Source organism: Trichechus manatus, unplaced genomic scaffold (assembly GCF_000243295.1).
Source record: "Trichechus manatus latirostris isolate Lorelei unplaced genomic scaffold, TriManLat1.0 scaffold00029, whole genome shotgun sequence".
Lineage (NCBI taxonomy): Eukaryota > Metazoa > Chordata > Mammalia > Sirenia > Trichechidae > Trichechus > Trichechus manatus.
Window position 1 is genome coordinate 2,703,434 of NW_004443965.1, and position 15,093 is coordinate 2,718,526.

A 15,093-nucleotide genomic window follows, 5' to 3' on the forward strand; every position below is an offset into this window, starting at 1 on the left:
TTGTCTCACCCCTTCAAGAGCAAGGGAGAATGAAGAAAATAAGATACAAGGAAAAGATTAGTTCAAAGGACTAATGGACCACAACTACCACGGCCTCCACCAGACTGAGTCCAGTACAACTAGATGGTGCCTGGCTACCACCACTGACTGCTCTGACTGGGATCACAACAGAGGGTCCCAGACAAAGCTGGAGAAAAATGTAGAACAAAATTCTAACTCACAAAAAAAGACCAGATCTACTGGCCTGACAAGAGACTGGAGAAACCCCGAGTATGGCCGCCGAACATCCTTTAGCTTAGTAATGAAGTCACTCTAAAGGTTCACCATTCAGCCAAAGATTAGACAACCCCATAAAACAAAACGAGACTAATGGGGCACAACAGGGACAAGGACTAGAAGGCAGGAGGACACAGGAAAGCTGATCTAAGGGGACCCAACGTTGAGAAGGGACAGTGTTGACATGTTGTGTGGTTGTTAACCACTGTCATAAAACAATATGTGTACTGTTTAATGAGAAACTATTTGTTCTGTAAACCTTCATCTAAAGTACAATAAATAAATAAATAAAATAAATTATAAACTCTGTAAGTGCTAAGCAGAGTCCCTGGGTGGTACAAATGGTTAAGCGCTCAACTATTAGCTGAAAGGTTGGTGGTTTGAACCCACCAAGAGGCGCCTTGGAACCCACGTGTGGTGATCTGCTTCCAAAAGGCCTTAAAAACCCTATGAGATAGTTCTAAACTGCACACATGGGGTCTCCATGAGTCAGATGGCAACTAACAACGAGCGCTAAGCATTTTAATTTAATAAAAATGACTTCTGAAAAATTTTAGTAAATAATACCATTTGGGGATAATATAGTTACGAGCAAAATGCTTACTCTGGAATACTGAACTATTAATATAAACTAACTAGCTTTTCATATTTTTTAAACACAAGGATAATGACATTTTATTCAATAAATACTTATCTAAGAGCCTGATGTTGCAACTTCGATAGAAAATAAAGAATAAACTTGGTATTTATAAAATTACTAGCATATTAAAAATTAAATTACTTAAAAAATTACTCATATAAAAAGCTGTTTCAGCACAAACTTTTATCCTTATTCTGCAAATCAAATGTATTATGCCCATGTATTCTATATGTGTTTTGGGGTTCTGATCTGTACATCTGTTTTAATAACTAGCTGATTCTGCTTAGAGAACAGGAGCTGTGAGAAATACTTACCCAAGTGTTAATACAGATAGAATTGAGAACGCATGCTCCATTTTGACACTCATCAATATCGGTGCAGACCTAGTGCAGAGAAGTTTAAGAGACACTTTATTTAAACAGAAATGTGAATAAACTTTCCTTTGCTGTGACATTTTTGTGTGAAGTGAAGACATACAGAATTCCAGGTAGAATAGTAATCCGAGGGTCATTTTCGTCCCTGTTTTTGTACCAGTCTGTACTTAATCCCATTTCACATGATAGTTGCCTATGTAGTAATAAAGTCATTCAGAAAAGATCACTTCTACAATTAATCTGTCCTACAACCATTTTAGTCAAGAAAATTCTTTATTCTGTTTTGGATTCAAAGTACTCTGTCTATCTGAGGATTCCTATCTTTTTTCAGTTCTGGGAAATTTTCAGTTTCCCAATCTTGTCCTATTTTTTTCTGTTCTCCCCTTGGAACTACCATTAGACAAATAGTGGACTTTCTCATTAACATCTTCTATTGAATGTTAACTCTCATTCATATTTTCCACATCTTTATCTCTCTGTGCTGCATTCTGGATGACTTCCTTAGACTCATCTTCCAGTTTATGAGTTCCATGTTAGCTGTGTCTAATCTGTCTTGCCCATATATTGAGTTTCAAATTTCAGTGGTTTTATATGTATATTTTTCCACTGATAAAGTTTTATTTGGCTATTTTTAAAAACTTGACCTTTTTTCCCCCTCACATTGCTCTATGCTTTAATTCATTTTATCCATGTTAACTTATTTTACATTTATCATGTCTCCTCATGGTAGTTTCTTCATATAAACTACCATTTTTGTTTATGAGTTTATCCTTAGTGGTGCTGCTTTTGCTTGTGGGCATTCCACTGGCCCTGCATTTTAAAATGTCCTCGCAAACGGGTATGGCTTTGGCATTAGCCAGAGTCCTGGGGATTTTACTACTCCAGGGCTGGTTTTTGTTTTAATTTTTTAGCTTGTGTTTCTGCATCATATGTGTAACATAGATTTGGACCTAACAGTTGTACGCAGTGCAAGATTGAAGCTTTGATTTATTGTGAGCAATTTTCATTTTAGTCAACCATATCCCAAAGCTAAAGTCAAGTTTCCTTATTGTTTCTTGGGGCTAGAAAAGTTTTTCTAGTTTGTTTTAATGGATAAGGAATTTTTTTTTAATATTGTGGTAAAATTTATATAATAAAATTTGTCATTTGAGTCTTTTTAAATGTATAATTCAGTAGCATTAATTACATCACAATGTGTACAACCATCGCCACCGTCTATTTCTAAAACTTTTTCATCTCCCCAAATGGAAACTCTGTACTCATTAAGCAACAGCTCTTCATTGTCCGCTCCCCTCAGCTCCTGGTAACCTCGAATCTACTTCTGACTCTATGAACTTGCAATAGGGTAATTCTTTGAGGCTTCTTATTTTACTCAGGGAAACCCTGGTGTTGTAGTGGTTAAGAGCTACGGGTGCTAACCAAAAGGTTGGCAGTTCAAATCCACCAGGTGTTCCTTGGAAACTCTATGGGGCAGCTCTACTCTGTCCTACAAGGTTGCTATGAGTTGGAATTCACTTGACAGCAATGGGTATGCAATCGGTATATTTTACTCAGGGGTCTTAGGTCTTTCTAAAGGTCCAAGACTACAACTTCTGTATCCACATAGGTGTTAAAACCCCAGATCCCCACTCGCAGGATCTGCATTCAGCTCCCAACTCCCACAGGTTGCTGTGGGATCAGCTTCCCTTCACAACTTTGGCTTTGAGTTTCCTCTTTGTTTCTGGAAACTACACAGTTCCCTTTACTTCTTTTGATCTTGGCAATGCATTAAAATTTGTTAAATTTTAGCAAGGTGGCCCTCCTCTGCTTCAGTCTACCGTATTGCTGGAAATCCACTGGGAAGTGCTCTTACTAGCTTACATAAAACAGAAACTAAACCTGTTGCATTTAAGTGGACTTTGACTCATAGTGACCCTATAGGACAGAGTAGAACTGCCCCATAGGGTTTCCAAGGAGCGGTTGGTAGATTTGAACTGTCAACCTTTTGGTTAGCAGCTGAGCTCTTAACCACTGTGCCACCAGGGTTCCAGCTTACATAAAGCATCTTCTATTTCATTTTGACTATCATCCTTGGTCTAGCCTCAGAGATTTTGTTTTTAGAGGAGATAAAGAAAAACTTGGGGTCATTACTCTAATGGCTTCTTGTCATTCCTATATGTCTAGCTTGCCTCTCTTTTCTAATCTAAAAAATGATGTCCTCTAGACTCCTTTGATAGGCAGCTAGGAAATAATGAACCCCTGCCCTTCTTCAAAGCCAATAATTTCCCTAAGGTAGTAAAATATATTTATAGGCCAACTATTTTTAAAAGCTGAAAACATCAAAAAGAATTTCACAGTCAGTCAGTTAAATAATGACCAGGATCTAGCAGAACACTTGGAAATAAATGGAGACTGTCATGAAGTACTCAAGTGCTTTATGGCAATTTATATCTTATATAAGAATAAGGGTAGATTTCCTCAGGGTATTATTTCTACTCTTGAAATCCTCTCATCTCTAAAATAGCTACTGATCAGCAACAGTGACTCTGTAAAAGTGACCTAATTTTGCAAAGCATTTATTTGTTTACCTGATTCTCAAGTTATTCTGAAGAACAAAATATTCAACGGCTGTCAATAAAATAAACCTGAAATTATTCCACCTCTTCAGTATTACACCGTCCACCGTTTTTCTAGTGATACCCTATTATTCCAATTTAACAGCTTCCTCCCATCTAGATTTATGAACATATATACTTATAAATGAGTTGAAAAATTGTCTAATTTGCCTATTGTGCACCTTGACATTCAATACGGCATTGACTCAAGTAGGTAAAACGTTATACTTGAGGAGGTGGACATCAACCAAAATTGTTCTGTTCATAATTAAGAAAAAAAAAAAAAAAAGAACAGACAAACTGTAACTTCAGCCCACCTGCTTGTTTAAATTGGCAAAAGTGATTCCAACGCCCTGCACCATGGACCCTGTGAATCCCACTGGGCAGGCATCACATCTGAAGCCAGGAGCCAAGTTCACACAGCGCACGCCCGGGTAGCAGGGATGGTATTTACACTGGAGATAAAAAAGAGTTCAAAGTCTTTAGCCACAATGGTAATACCCTCTCAAATGTTCGTTCATCTGTTTGCATATGGTTATTACTCCACTTAATTAATTTTTTTTGGTGAAAGAGATGAGAAAAAGGAATAAAGGCCTCCAATTCCAGAGTTGTGCATTGAGTCCCTGACCTGTACATTCTGGCCTGTGTTTCTGCATCATCTGTGTAACACAGATATTTTGCTGTGTGATAGGATAATGGCACATCCACATTGAATGGGTCTTTAATGCTAATCAGTCTACCTCCAGTGTAAGCTTCTTGGTATTCTAACTAACTTTTAAAATCTCTGTGAGAGGATAGTGCTCCTAAACCACAGGCTAGCTGTCTGTTAGGTAATAATCCAAAGGCATTATTGAACAAACTACCCAAATGAAAAGGCCTCAAGAAAATAAAGCAAGGAAGCTGTTTCTTCAATAAGATTTACTCCATCAGTATTCATCCCTGTGTTTATGCCCTGTGAAGTCTATGACTATTCGAAGGCTCTTGGAGTCTAGGAGAATGGTTATGATGCTCTTTTTTTTTTTTTTTAACCGCCTCAACTAATGTAAAAAACATAACCATTTCCTGCCCTTTCAAAAAGAGGAAAATTCCAGCTCACAGATAAAAACCAGATGCAGTGCTGTGAAATATGTACAGATGTTTCTCCAATTGAGGGATTGCTAGAGACCATCTTAATTGCTTACTAGCTGGAGAAATAATCAGTCAAGTATTGCCAGGAGCCACAGGGGTGCTGTGGGTGTCAATGTGTGCCTAAGCTCCCTACATTCTCCTCTCACCTCTGTGTCTCCTTCCAGCCTTCCTCCGGCTGGGCGGGAGGGGAAAGACACCTTCTGGTGGCAGCCTTGCTACCTGCTGTGGAGGCTGCTTTGGGACTGAACAAGTGACTGGCTTAACCACGTATCTTGGTACAGTCTCCTTCTGAGGCTCTGCCAGCCAGTCAAACAGCCAGTCCTTGCTGTATGTGTCTCTCTGGTTCCATCCCTGGGCACTTTTGCTTACTCACAGGTTTCTAGGACCCTCCCCACCTCCCCGCCCCAAACAGGTCTTGTTGGTGTGAGATGCCTCTCTGCTCTTCTATTTTAGGAAGCCTGAAGAAATCAGTTGTAACACTTGAAATATATCCTTCCAACAGGATCCTCCCCTTTTTACATTCGCAAAGGCATAGAAAAAGCAAAATGGTAACACAGACTATACACAGAGACATAATCGATGCAGACGTTACAGTGTAAAGCAGAAATCTTAGCATCCTATCAAGGTGGACCAGTAGAACAGTTAGAAAGAGAGATCTCCCCATCAGCATTTCTTCCTCCCACTGCTCTTGTGTCTCATGGTCTGTAAGGAAGTAGTTTTTATGTTGCCTGGGGGACAGCCCAAAAACCAAACCAAACCCGTTGGGTTGATTCTGACCCACAGTGACCCTACAGGGCAGAGTAGAATGGCCCTATAGGGTTTCCAAGGAGTGCCTGGTGGATTCAAACTGCTGACCTTTTGGTTAGCAGCTGTAGCTCTTAACCACTACGCCACCAAGGTTTATAAGCTATAGGGTGTGGAAGATACTTAGGTAGCCCCTACCTGTCTAGTTTGACTTTTACCTCATCAATATCAGAACAGGTGATTCCATTTCCTGTGTAGCCCACAGGGCAGGGCCCACACTGAAAGCCATCTCTCGTGTCAGTACATCGGACGCCTCGGAAACACGAGTTCGGGTCACACCGGCGCACTGGGGGTGTTGGGGATGTGGGAGGTGCTGGGGGTGCAGGGGGCACCAGGGTGTTTGTGGTTGAAGACTGAACGCTGAGAGGACCTAGAGAAAATTAATAGTTCACAGACTTATTCACAACCAGAAAAATAGACCTGAGACCAAATAAAATTTGTGTTCCCAGTGAACTTCTCTTCCCTTCCTTCCAGCTCTGTGCTGACCCCCAGAAACTGCTATCAGTGCAGCCTCCCTCCAGGCCTTTCCTTCATCAGTCTGTGGCCACTCATCTGACTCGGAATGAATCAGTTACTAGAAAAGCACTTACCGCAAGCCTGGCACTCAGCTATGGTGTTTCGCAAAAATGATGTTTCCTTGACCTTTAGAGATGGGGAGGGGGAATAAAAAAGATAAAAAAGGAATACATGACATACAATAAAAAATAAAGGAATCCACATGTAGTTATCTATGCAACACTTCTTAGAGTAGAGCTGGAAGTAGCCTTTGATGTGTTTATCACAAGCTTGTCCTCCATTTCCAGAGTCTTCTAGTAGATCCCTGAGGGAGTGGGCTGTGTTGGGCCATCTAAGGTCTGGATCAGGTTCTTCTCCCTGCCTCTGAGGGCCTGCAACTCTGCTCCATCAGCTGATACAAAGAGCTGCACTGATAAGACTGGGGCTTTTCGGATGATATGTCCTGTTTGTTACCTGTTGTCTCAGAAGATCCTTCACCTCTGCCAATAGGTGGTTCAGTTGTGTCATTTGCCCCAAGAACTGCCGATTAAAGTCCCCTGCAGAAATAGCAAAACATAAGGGGCATTCAACCAGTGACAGGCATTTCTACAGTGACTCAAGAACAAATGATTCCTCCAGAGCATCATCAGGACAAGATGATTCGAAAACCTTGGGTATCTGAATTTAACTAGGGATCGTTTGTCTAATTCACTTAAAAAATAATGATCCTGATAACGATGCCACTGACTAATTAGTCCAAATTCATGTCAGTTATAAAAGTAAACGCAGTTGTCACCAGTTGCCATCGAGCTGACTCCAACTCAAGGCAACCCCGCATGTCAGAGTAGAACATCTCCGTAGAGTTTTCAATGGCTGATTTTTTGGAAGTAGACTGCCAGGCCCTTCTCTTGAGATGCCTCTGGGTAGACTCAAACCTCCAACCTTTGGATTAGCAGCTGACTGCTTAACTGTTTACACCACTCAGGGACTCCAAGTGCAATGAAAATATTCTTTGCCCTGGACTTTGAAACAAGAGCCTGATTTTTTTTTTTTTTTTTTTTTTTTTTTTTTTGTGGAAAATTTCTAGCATTTTATTGTAAAGATTTTCAAACATGCAGCAAAGGTGAAAGAATTTTACAGTGAACACATATCTATAGCCACCATAAGAGCCTGATTTTTGTAAATACATTCTGTCGGGCCGTTCTGCTGACAGCCACCTTCTGGTGATGGGACCCAGCCCATTTGGGGGCTCTGGAGATTGTCTGTGTTGTGGAAGGTGTGCAAACTGCCCCAGGCCCCGCACCTGTGCTTATGGTGGCCAGTGGCTCACTTTGCTGCAGGAAGCAGTCTTGCAGGCTGGCCACCTGGATCAGGGAGCCTCTCACCACCAGCTTCAGCTCTTCCAAAAAGTCCTGGAAGAAATCATATTCATACCACACATTGCTGACACTGTTGAAAAGCAAACACACTTGCATATTTTGCATACAATTTTCATAATAGGGTAGCCTTGTGTACTCCGACTCTGACGTCTTATGTAATTTTGTGGGTTCACATTTTTCCTAAAGCCTACCAGCCCTTTGGATGAAACAAATATGGAAATGGCAATAACCTAGGAAAATGCTGGCATTCAACTTGGCCTAGAGTCCACTGAAATTACTGAGAAAAAGAAAGGCTGTTTGTCTTCGTGGAAAATGAATTATTTCATGGCAGGAGCCTCTTATGAATTACCTGGAATTTGCTTATGGAGTTAAGACTGCAATAAAGAAGGTATTGATCCCAAAGTTAAACAGTTTTGTTTTTAGGATGTTTTGGCTCCAGGTCTTAGAAAAACCTCTGATTTTTCTTAGGTTACAAGAACTAATAAACTGTATATTCTATCATTATTAGGCGGTAGGAACATATGTGTACATTATGGGTTGATAGCAATCTTTTGTTGTTAGTCACAAAATCAGTTTTCTCGCTCCTTTATTTTGCAACTTATACTTTTTATTATAGATAGACACAACTGAAAAAGTTTACGTAACTGTCAACATAAAGTCATCATTCTTATTTTAGAAATGAGCATGCTAAGGATTTTCAGAAGAATTCTACTTTTTAATTTAACTAAGTTGAGATATATGCAACACGCGCTTTGTAACAAATATTACCTTGGACATCAGATCCTAAGCTCCACGGAGGCAGGGCTGTAACTAGTTTGCCCTCCATGGTCTCCCTAACGCCAAGCATGTGCCTGACACGTTACCAAAAACCAAACCCAACCCATTGTTGTCGAGTCGATTCCAACTCATAGTGACCCTACAGGACAGAGCAGAGCCTTCTATAGGGTTTTCAAGGCTGTAAATCTTTATGCAAGCATATTGCTATATCTTTACATGGAGCAGCTGGTGGGTTTGAACCATCAACCTGTTAGTTAGCAGCCAAGTGCTTAACCCCTCACCACCAGGGCTCCTTGCCTGACACATAGTTGACTCTTATTAAAATCTTTGTTGACTAATTGACTAACTGAATGAATGAGTAGGTGACTATGAAGACAGACTCACTGTGGTCCCTGCTGATAGTATAAGGAGGTAGAGCTTTTGAGGAAATTTCAATGACTATATACCTTCTCCTCACTTATCGACTATCTCATTATCCAACATTTTGCATTTATGACAATAGTAAGAAATTTACTGTGCAACTATTTTGCACATTAACAACGTACGTCTGGTAGTAATGAACGCTGAGGTGTGAGGAGAGTAACACTGGTGATGGTCAAGATTATGTGTCAACTCGGCTGGGCCATGATTCTCAGTAGTTTGGCAGTTATGCAATTATATAATCTGGAAGTTATGTAATGATGTAATTTGGAAGTTATGTAATGATGTAGTCATCTTCCATTTTGTGATCTGATGTGATCACCCTTTATTTTTTCATAACACTGATTTCACATAATAAACTGGTCTTTGGAATCTAACCATGTGGATAAGTAAGGAGAAGGTATAGCTTCCATTGACCTTTTCCAGTGAGCCTGCTGATGCTTAACTTTTAGAAACTGACTTATTTGATGGTGGCCACTAATTTCTGAAATGATCCGTAACACAATTTCTGACTGTCATTCTGATTACTTAGGCTAGTTTAGGGATTCAGAAATAAAGTTTAGCATATCTCTGTATTCATTAATTTTTTCATATATATATATATACATACATACATATAACATACGTATATAACATACATACATACATATCCCACTGCCGCCAAGTTGATTCCAACTCATAGTGACCTTACAGGACAGACTAGAACTGCCCCATAGAGTTTCCAAGGAGCAGCTGGTGGACTTGAACTGCTGACCTTTTGGTTAGCAGCCAAGCTCTTAACCACTGTGCAACCAGGGCTCCACATATATATCTATACATATGTATATACATGTACATATATGTATATACATGTATATATATGTATATACATGTACATATGTGTATACATATACATATGTGTGTGTATATATATGTATATATATACACATACACAATTGTCTGCAAAAAAGAAACAAAAAAACCATTGGATTTTAGCTTTCTTTGAATTTCAGCTTAAAAAAATGCATCCTGTTGTCCAAGCACAAAATTCTAGAATAGAATTAATAGTTTTATATTAGTACTAAACCTTTTCAGCCATTCCTAGTTGTAATAGAAATTATGGTCTACGCCTTGCCTCTTCGTAAAAAGGGCTCAGAGCAGCTTGTAACTAAAACACGTATAATGAAGCAATAAAATAGAAATGGAAAATGAGGAGTAAGAGCTAGAAGACAACAGTATTACTGATCATAATAGATGAACATAGTAACTGAGGTCGGGATTGACTTCTATAGCAGATGAAATTCCGGAAGTTATGACCAGTTAGTGATAATTATTAGAAACGAGAAAGAATACAAGGAAACAAAGCACTTTCTAGCACAAAATTCTAAAAGAAATGAATATGGAACTTCTACAGCAGGTGCAATGATAGAAGGAAAACAATACTATCAACATGGTGTAAAACAGATGACAGAGGTGATGGGATTTTTTGAGACCACGTGGAACTGAGCTGGCAATAAGTCCCTTTTTTGTTAGTGGATGTTCTGACAAGACCTGTGACAAATATTGTTCCTAGTGCTTGGCAGCTTGCAATCATTCTTTATTTTCATTAAAATGATAACATTATAGAAAGATTGAAAATATATAAAATAGATAATCCTATCACCCTATGGTAGCTATTTTTATATTTGCTATTTCCTTTCCAATGTTACAATTATATCCAAAGAGTCTCTACTTGTCATCTAAAGCAGAAACCACAATTTTGACTTCACGTTAGAATCAGTATTTAGAAAATACTGATGCTTGGGCCTCACCCCTATAGATTCTGATCCAATTGGTCTTGGGTATGAGCCCTGTATCTGTATTCTTTTTTTTTTTAATTTCTGTATGATTGTACTATGCAGCCAGAGTTAAGACCATTGACCATAGGGTTGAACAGGTTCGTTACATGAACCAACATATTTTCCTCAGCACACTTCTCTGTCTTCCTTGAGCCTTGGCATTCCATCTTTCCACTTTAGAGAATGGTCTTGTTGATTCCTACCTGTGCCTTCCTCTGGAAAGTCCTCAATTCAATGGACTTGGGACTCTGGGAGAGGCCAGAAAAGGCTCTGGGGAGATTGTGAATGGAATCCACTTGGGTGCAGTCCAGGTAGAGCTCTACCGAGCCAGCCCCTCGCTGCCAATTGGTCAGTCTCAGGAGGATCCTGTGCCGCCTCCCGTCAGCCAGCTGCAGGTTGTTGAAAACCACCAAATGAATCTTCCCATCAGTCTTTAGGTAACGGAGGATGGCTGGAACCAAGCACAGACCAATGAACAGTGTGATAAGGGTAAGAGTGTGAAGAATGTACTGAACAGCCTCCTGGTCTCAAAGAAAGAGTGCGAGCAAGTCGTTACCACAAATACTGATGCAACAACATGTTCTGTGTGCCAGGCACTGTTCTAGGCACTGGCAGGGCAGTTGGCGAAACCAGACCCACTATCTATCCTGAGAACGTTTTATGCTGAGGGAGAGATAGACAATCAGCAGCAAATTAAAAATAAACAATATAATTCTATATAGTAATAAGTATGATGAGCAAGCAGAACCCCACCAGAGATAAACTAAAATCTAAGCAGATGGTAAGCTCCTGAGGTCACAAATCCATTAACTCACTGAGCATTTACTGAGCACCATCACAGGGCCAGACACTGTCCTTAGTTGCTTTAAATACTTAATTTCTACTCATTGCACCTCTATGAGATTGGAATCTCTACAGATAAGGAAAGTGAAGTTCAGATAGGTGAAGGAACTTTCTTGAGGGCATAGTAAGTGACAGGACTTGAATTTCAACCTGAGTGTGCACGTCCTCAAAGACAGTGTTGGTTTATTTCATGGCTAAAAGAATGCTAGGCATGGATAGGCCCTTTGTAAACATAAGTTGAATCTGGTGTAATCTGTCATATTTTCCCTCAGTAACCCATCCCAAAACTTAAAAATGCTGTTAGAAAATAAAAGGCATATACCATATCTATGGTTGCAAAAGAAGGACTAAGATGGAGATCCAATATCTTATTTTCTGTTTTGTTTTGTTTTTTTCTATGCAGGTAACTGTCTATTCATATATCTTCCTAAGCTCACTAAATGAAAACTCATGCAAATTTTAAAATTTTGCTTTTCTGTCTTCTTTTTATTCCATTATTGTTCTGAATATATTGGACCTTGAGCGAAAATCTTTTCTTGGATGCGGCCCTTTGTGAATGAAGGCCATTGGCTGAGGTTTGCTATAAAGACCAAAGTGATTTGCTCCCAAGGTCTGAGTGAGTCTACCAATAACACATTCAGGTTCACACAACAGATACCACTCACACCCCCAAATTCATCACCGGAAACAATCCCAGCAACAAGGCAGGAAAGTTGTTTGCAAGTATTCTTGGACAGCTGAGGTAGGAAGCACATCGTTGTAGCTCCAAAGGTCTGACAAAGTCTTTGGCTGCCCCGGGTTGGAAAGCCTTCACATACCATTGGCAGGACTTTTCTGGAGGGTAATTTATCGATTCGTATCAGAACCTTAAACAGGTACAGATCCCATGGCTCAGCAATGCCACTTGTGGGAATTGAAATCAAGGAAATTTTTTTTAAAAGCACCGATATTTATGGATAAGAATCTTTACTACATAAATATTTATTATAACAAATATCTACCACAATATATGTCTAAAAAAGAGAGGGATGGCTACTTAAATTATGCTATAATAATAAAATATAAATAAAGAATTTAAAAATATAAACAATGTGAAAAGACATTACCAGCATTTTGTAATATGAAAAAAGGAAGTTACGAATCAGTATAGTTTTATTCAGGAAAAAAGTTTGTGCGTGCATGTGTATACACACACAAATATGTACATATTATATGTATATGTATGAGTATATGTATCTATATATGTATATACATATATAGAAAATTAGAAGAAAATATATCAACATTAATATGGTCATTGCTGGGTGCTTGGATGATATGTGTTTTTTTTTCATCTTACTCATCTTCATTGTCTAATTTCTCTACAAGAAACATGAATTACATAATACAAAAAGTGAAAAAGAAAAGAAACATACACACATAAACCAACTGTGTTACTGTCTATCTATGATTTGTGGCAAGTAACTCAGACCATTGTTTCTCAGGTCCCTTTTCTGTAGAATGTAAATGCAAACCTGGGGCTGCCTGGTAGTCTAGCTAGCCGTAAATACCTATTTATGTTGTAGTATCACAAAAAAATATCCCCAAGCAATCATTACCACGAATCTTTAAGGATATATTTTAAGTCTTCCTCCACATTAGACTTTCTGAGTTCATTTTCCCATCCCTTCTAAACTCTGACTAGATTTGCTTTTCCCATTTGACCATGGGTGGAGAGAGCCAGTTGGCCTCAGGTTCTGTGGTGCAGAGAGATGCCGTGCAGGAATCCGATGGAAAATCTTCTTCTACCGCTACCTAGTCACCACCACTTGCTTACCGAAAGAAAAGAATTGGTAAGGTCTGGCAAGACAGACTAAATAGGTGGAATTTCTATGAATATACTAAATACTATATGATACTATAACTGTATTGTACTAAGTATTGGTAAGACATATGTGGTATGAGAGATAGAAAAAAGTGGGAAGGAAGAAGATAGACGCAAGTGGAAACTCTTCAGGTATTTCAAATCTGGGATACAACAAAATTTTTTACTTTTTTATTTAATGTTAATTGTTGAGAATTTACAATAGTAACTGTGTGGCTGGAAATTGGAGCACATACAATACCCAAGGGAGAGAGGAGGAAACTAAGCCCAATTATATGCACAAATTCAATTTTTTATGTCTTCTATTTCTTGATTATTTAGAACAGTTTTGCAAATACCTGGAGTTTTTACAGGCCAAGAAAAACTCCACTTGGACCACCAGACTTGAATTAGGTCAGACACACATTTACTCACTGTCTCTGTATTCTAGTTACGGTCACCACCTTCTGTTCCCATATTAACAGTTTAAGAGGATACACATAGTGGCTTAAAACAAATACTCTTTTTTAAAAAAAAATTTTCCCATACAAAAATTTATACATACCTTGTTATGTGACTCTAAGTGCTCTCCCCATACTGTGACAGCATACTTCTACTTTCCACCCCTGCTTCCCCACGTCCATTCAACCAGCTCCTAACCCTCTCTGCCTTCCCATCTCACCTCCAGACAGAAGCTGCCCGTTAGTCTCTTGTATCTACTTGAGCTAAAAGGCACACTCCTCATGAGTATCACTTTATGTCCCACAGTCCAGTCCAATCCCTGTCTGAAGAGTTGGCCTTTGAAATTGTTTCAGTTCTGGGCTGATAGAGAATCCGGGGGTCATGCTTTCTGGGATTCCTCCAGTCTCAGTCAGACCATTAAGTCTGGTCTTCTTACTAGAATTTGAGTTCTGCACCCCACCTTTCTCCTGCTCCATCCGGGACTCTCTGTTGTGTTCCCTGTCAGGGTGGTCATTGGTGGTAGCCGGGCACCATCTAGTTCTTCAGGTCTCAGGCTGATGAAGTCTCTGGTTTATGTGGCCCTTTCTGTCTCTTGGGCTAATACCTTCCTTGTGTCTTTGGTGTTCTTCATTCTCCTTTACTCCAGGTGGTTGGGACCAACTGATGCATCTTAGATGGCTGCTTGCAAGCTTTTAAGACCCCAGACGCCACTCACCAAAGTAGGATGCAGAACATTTTCTTAATAAGCTTTGTTATGCCAATTGACCTAGATGTCCTCTGAAAGCATGGTCCCCAGACCCCTACCCCTGCTACTCTGTCCCTCAAAGTGTAAAACAAATACTCTTGGTTTTCCTCCCCAAACTCAGATTTCTGTGAAACATATTTCAAAGGAAACATATTTTCTTGGGCATGTTGCCTACTTTTAACAGGCCTTCATAGGGCATGTGGGCCATGGTTTATTTTCATAACTGAATATCTGAGTTTAATTTTATAAATAGTACCTAGAGGAGTACTTTGCACATAACAGGTGCACATTAAATGTTGTGAATATGAAATTTAAATGACTAATTAAAGCTTGCATTTAAAGCACTGCATATATAAAATAAAAATGTTTAGAGAATTACAATTTAACATCTTATCCCATCTTATTTCAGATAGCAAAATCCTACTATTGTGTTCATACCCTCATTTATGGTGGCTTCTGTATTTCTGCCTTGCCTTTGTGGCTGTGCAACACCGAA

At 39.3% G+C, this 15,093-nt stretch overlaps 1 protein-coding gene across 1 annotated transcript in view; it reads right to left on the reverse strand.

Annotated features, from left to right (window-relative positions):
• The window catches only part of THBS4 (thrombospondin 4), a 49,921-nt gene that overhangs the window by 18,968 nt on the left and 15,860 nt on the right, over window positions 1-15,093 (reverse strand). Inside the window, exons 3-9 of the mRNA XM_004374462.1 lie at window positions 10,908-11,155; window positions 7,615-7,723; window positions 6,786-6,868; window positions 6,407-6,458; window positions 5,975-6,186; window positions 4,202-4,339; window positions 1,231-1,299 (exon numbers count right to left, since the gene is read on the reverse strand). Of these exons, the coding sequence (XP_004374519.1) occupies window positions 1,231-1,299; window positions 4,202-4,339; window positions 5,975-6,186; window positions 6,407-6,458; window positions 6,786-6,868; window positions 7,615-7,723; window positions 10,908-11,155 (911 nt within the window). The remainder of the gene's footprint in view (window positions 1-1,230; window positions 1,300-4,201; window positions 4,340-5,974; window positions 6,187-6,406; window positions 6,459-6,785; window positions 6,869-7,614; window positions 7,724-10,907; window positions 11,156-15,093) is intronic.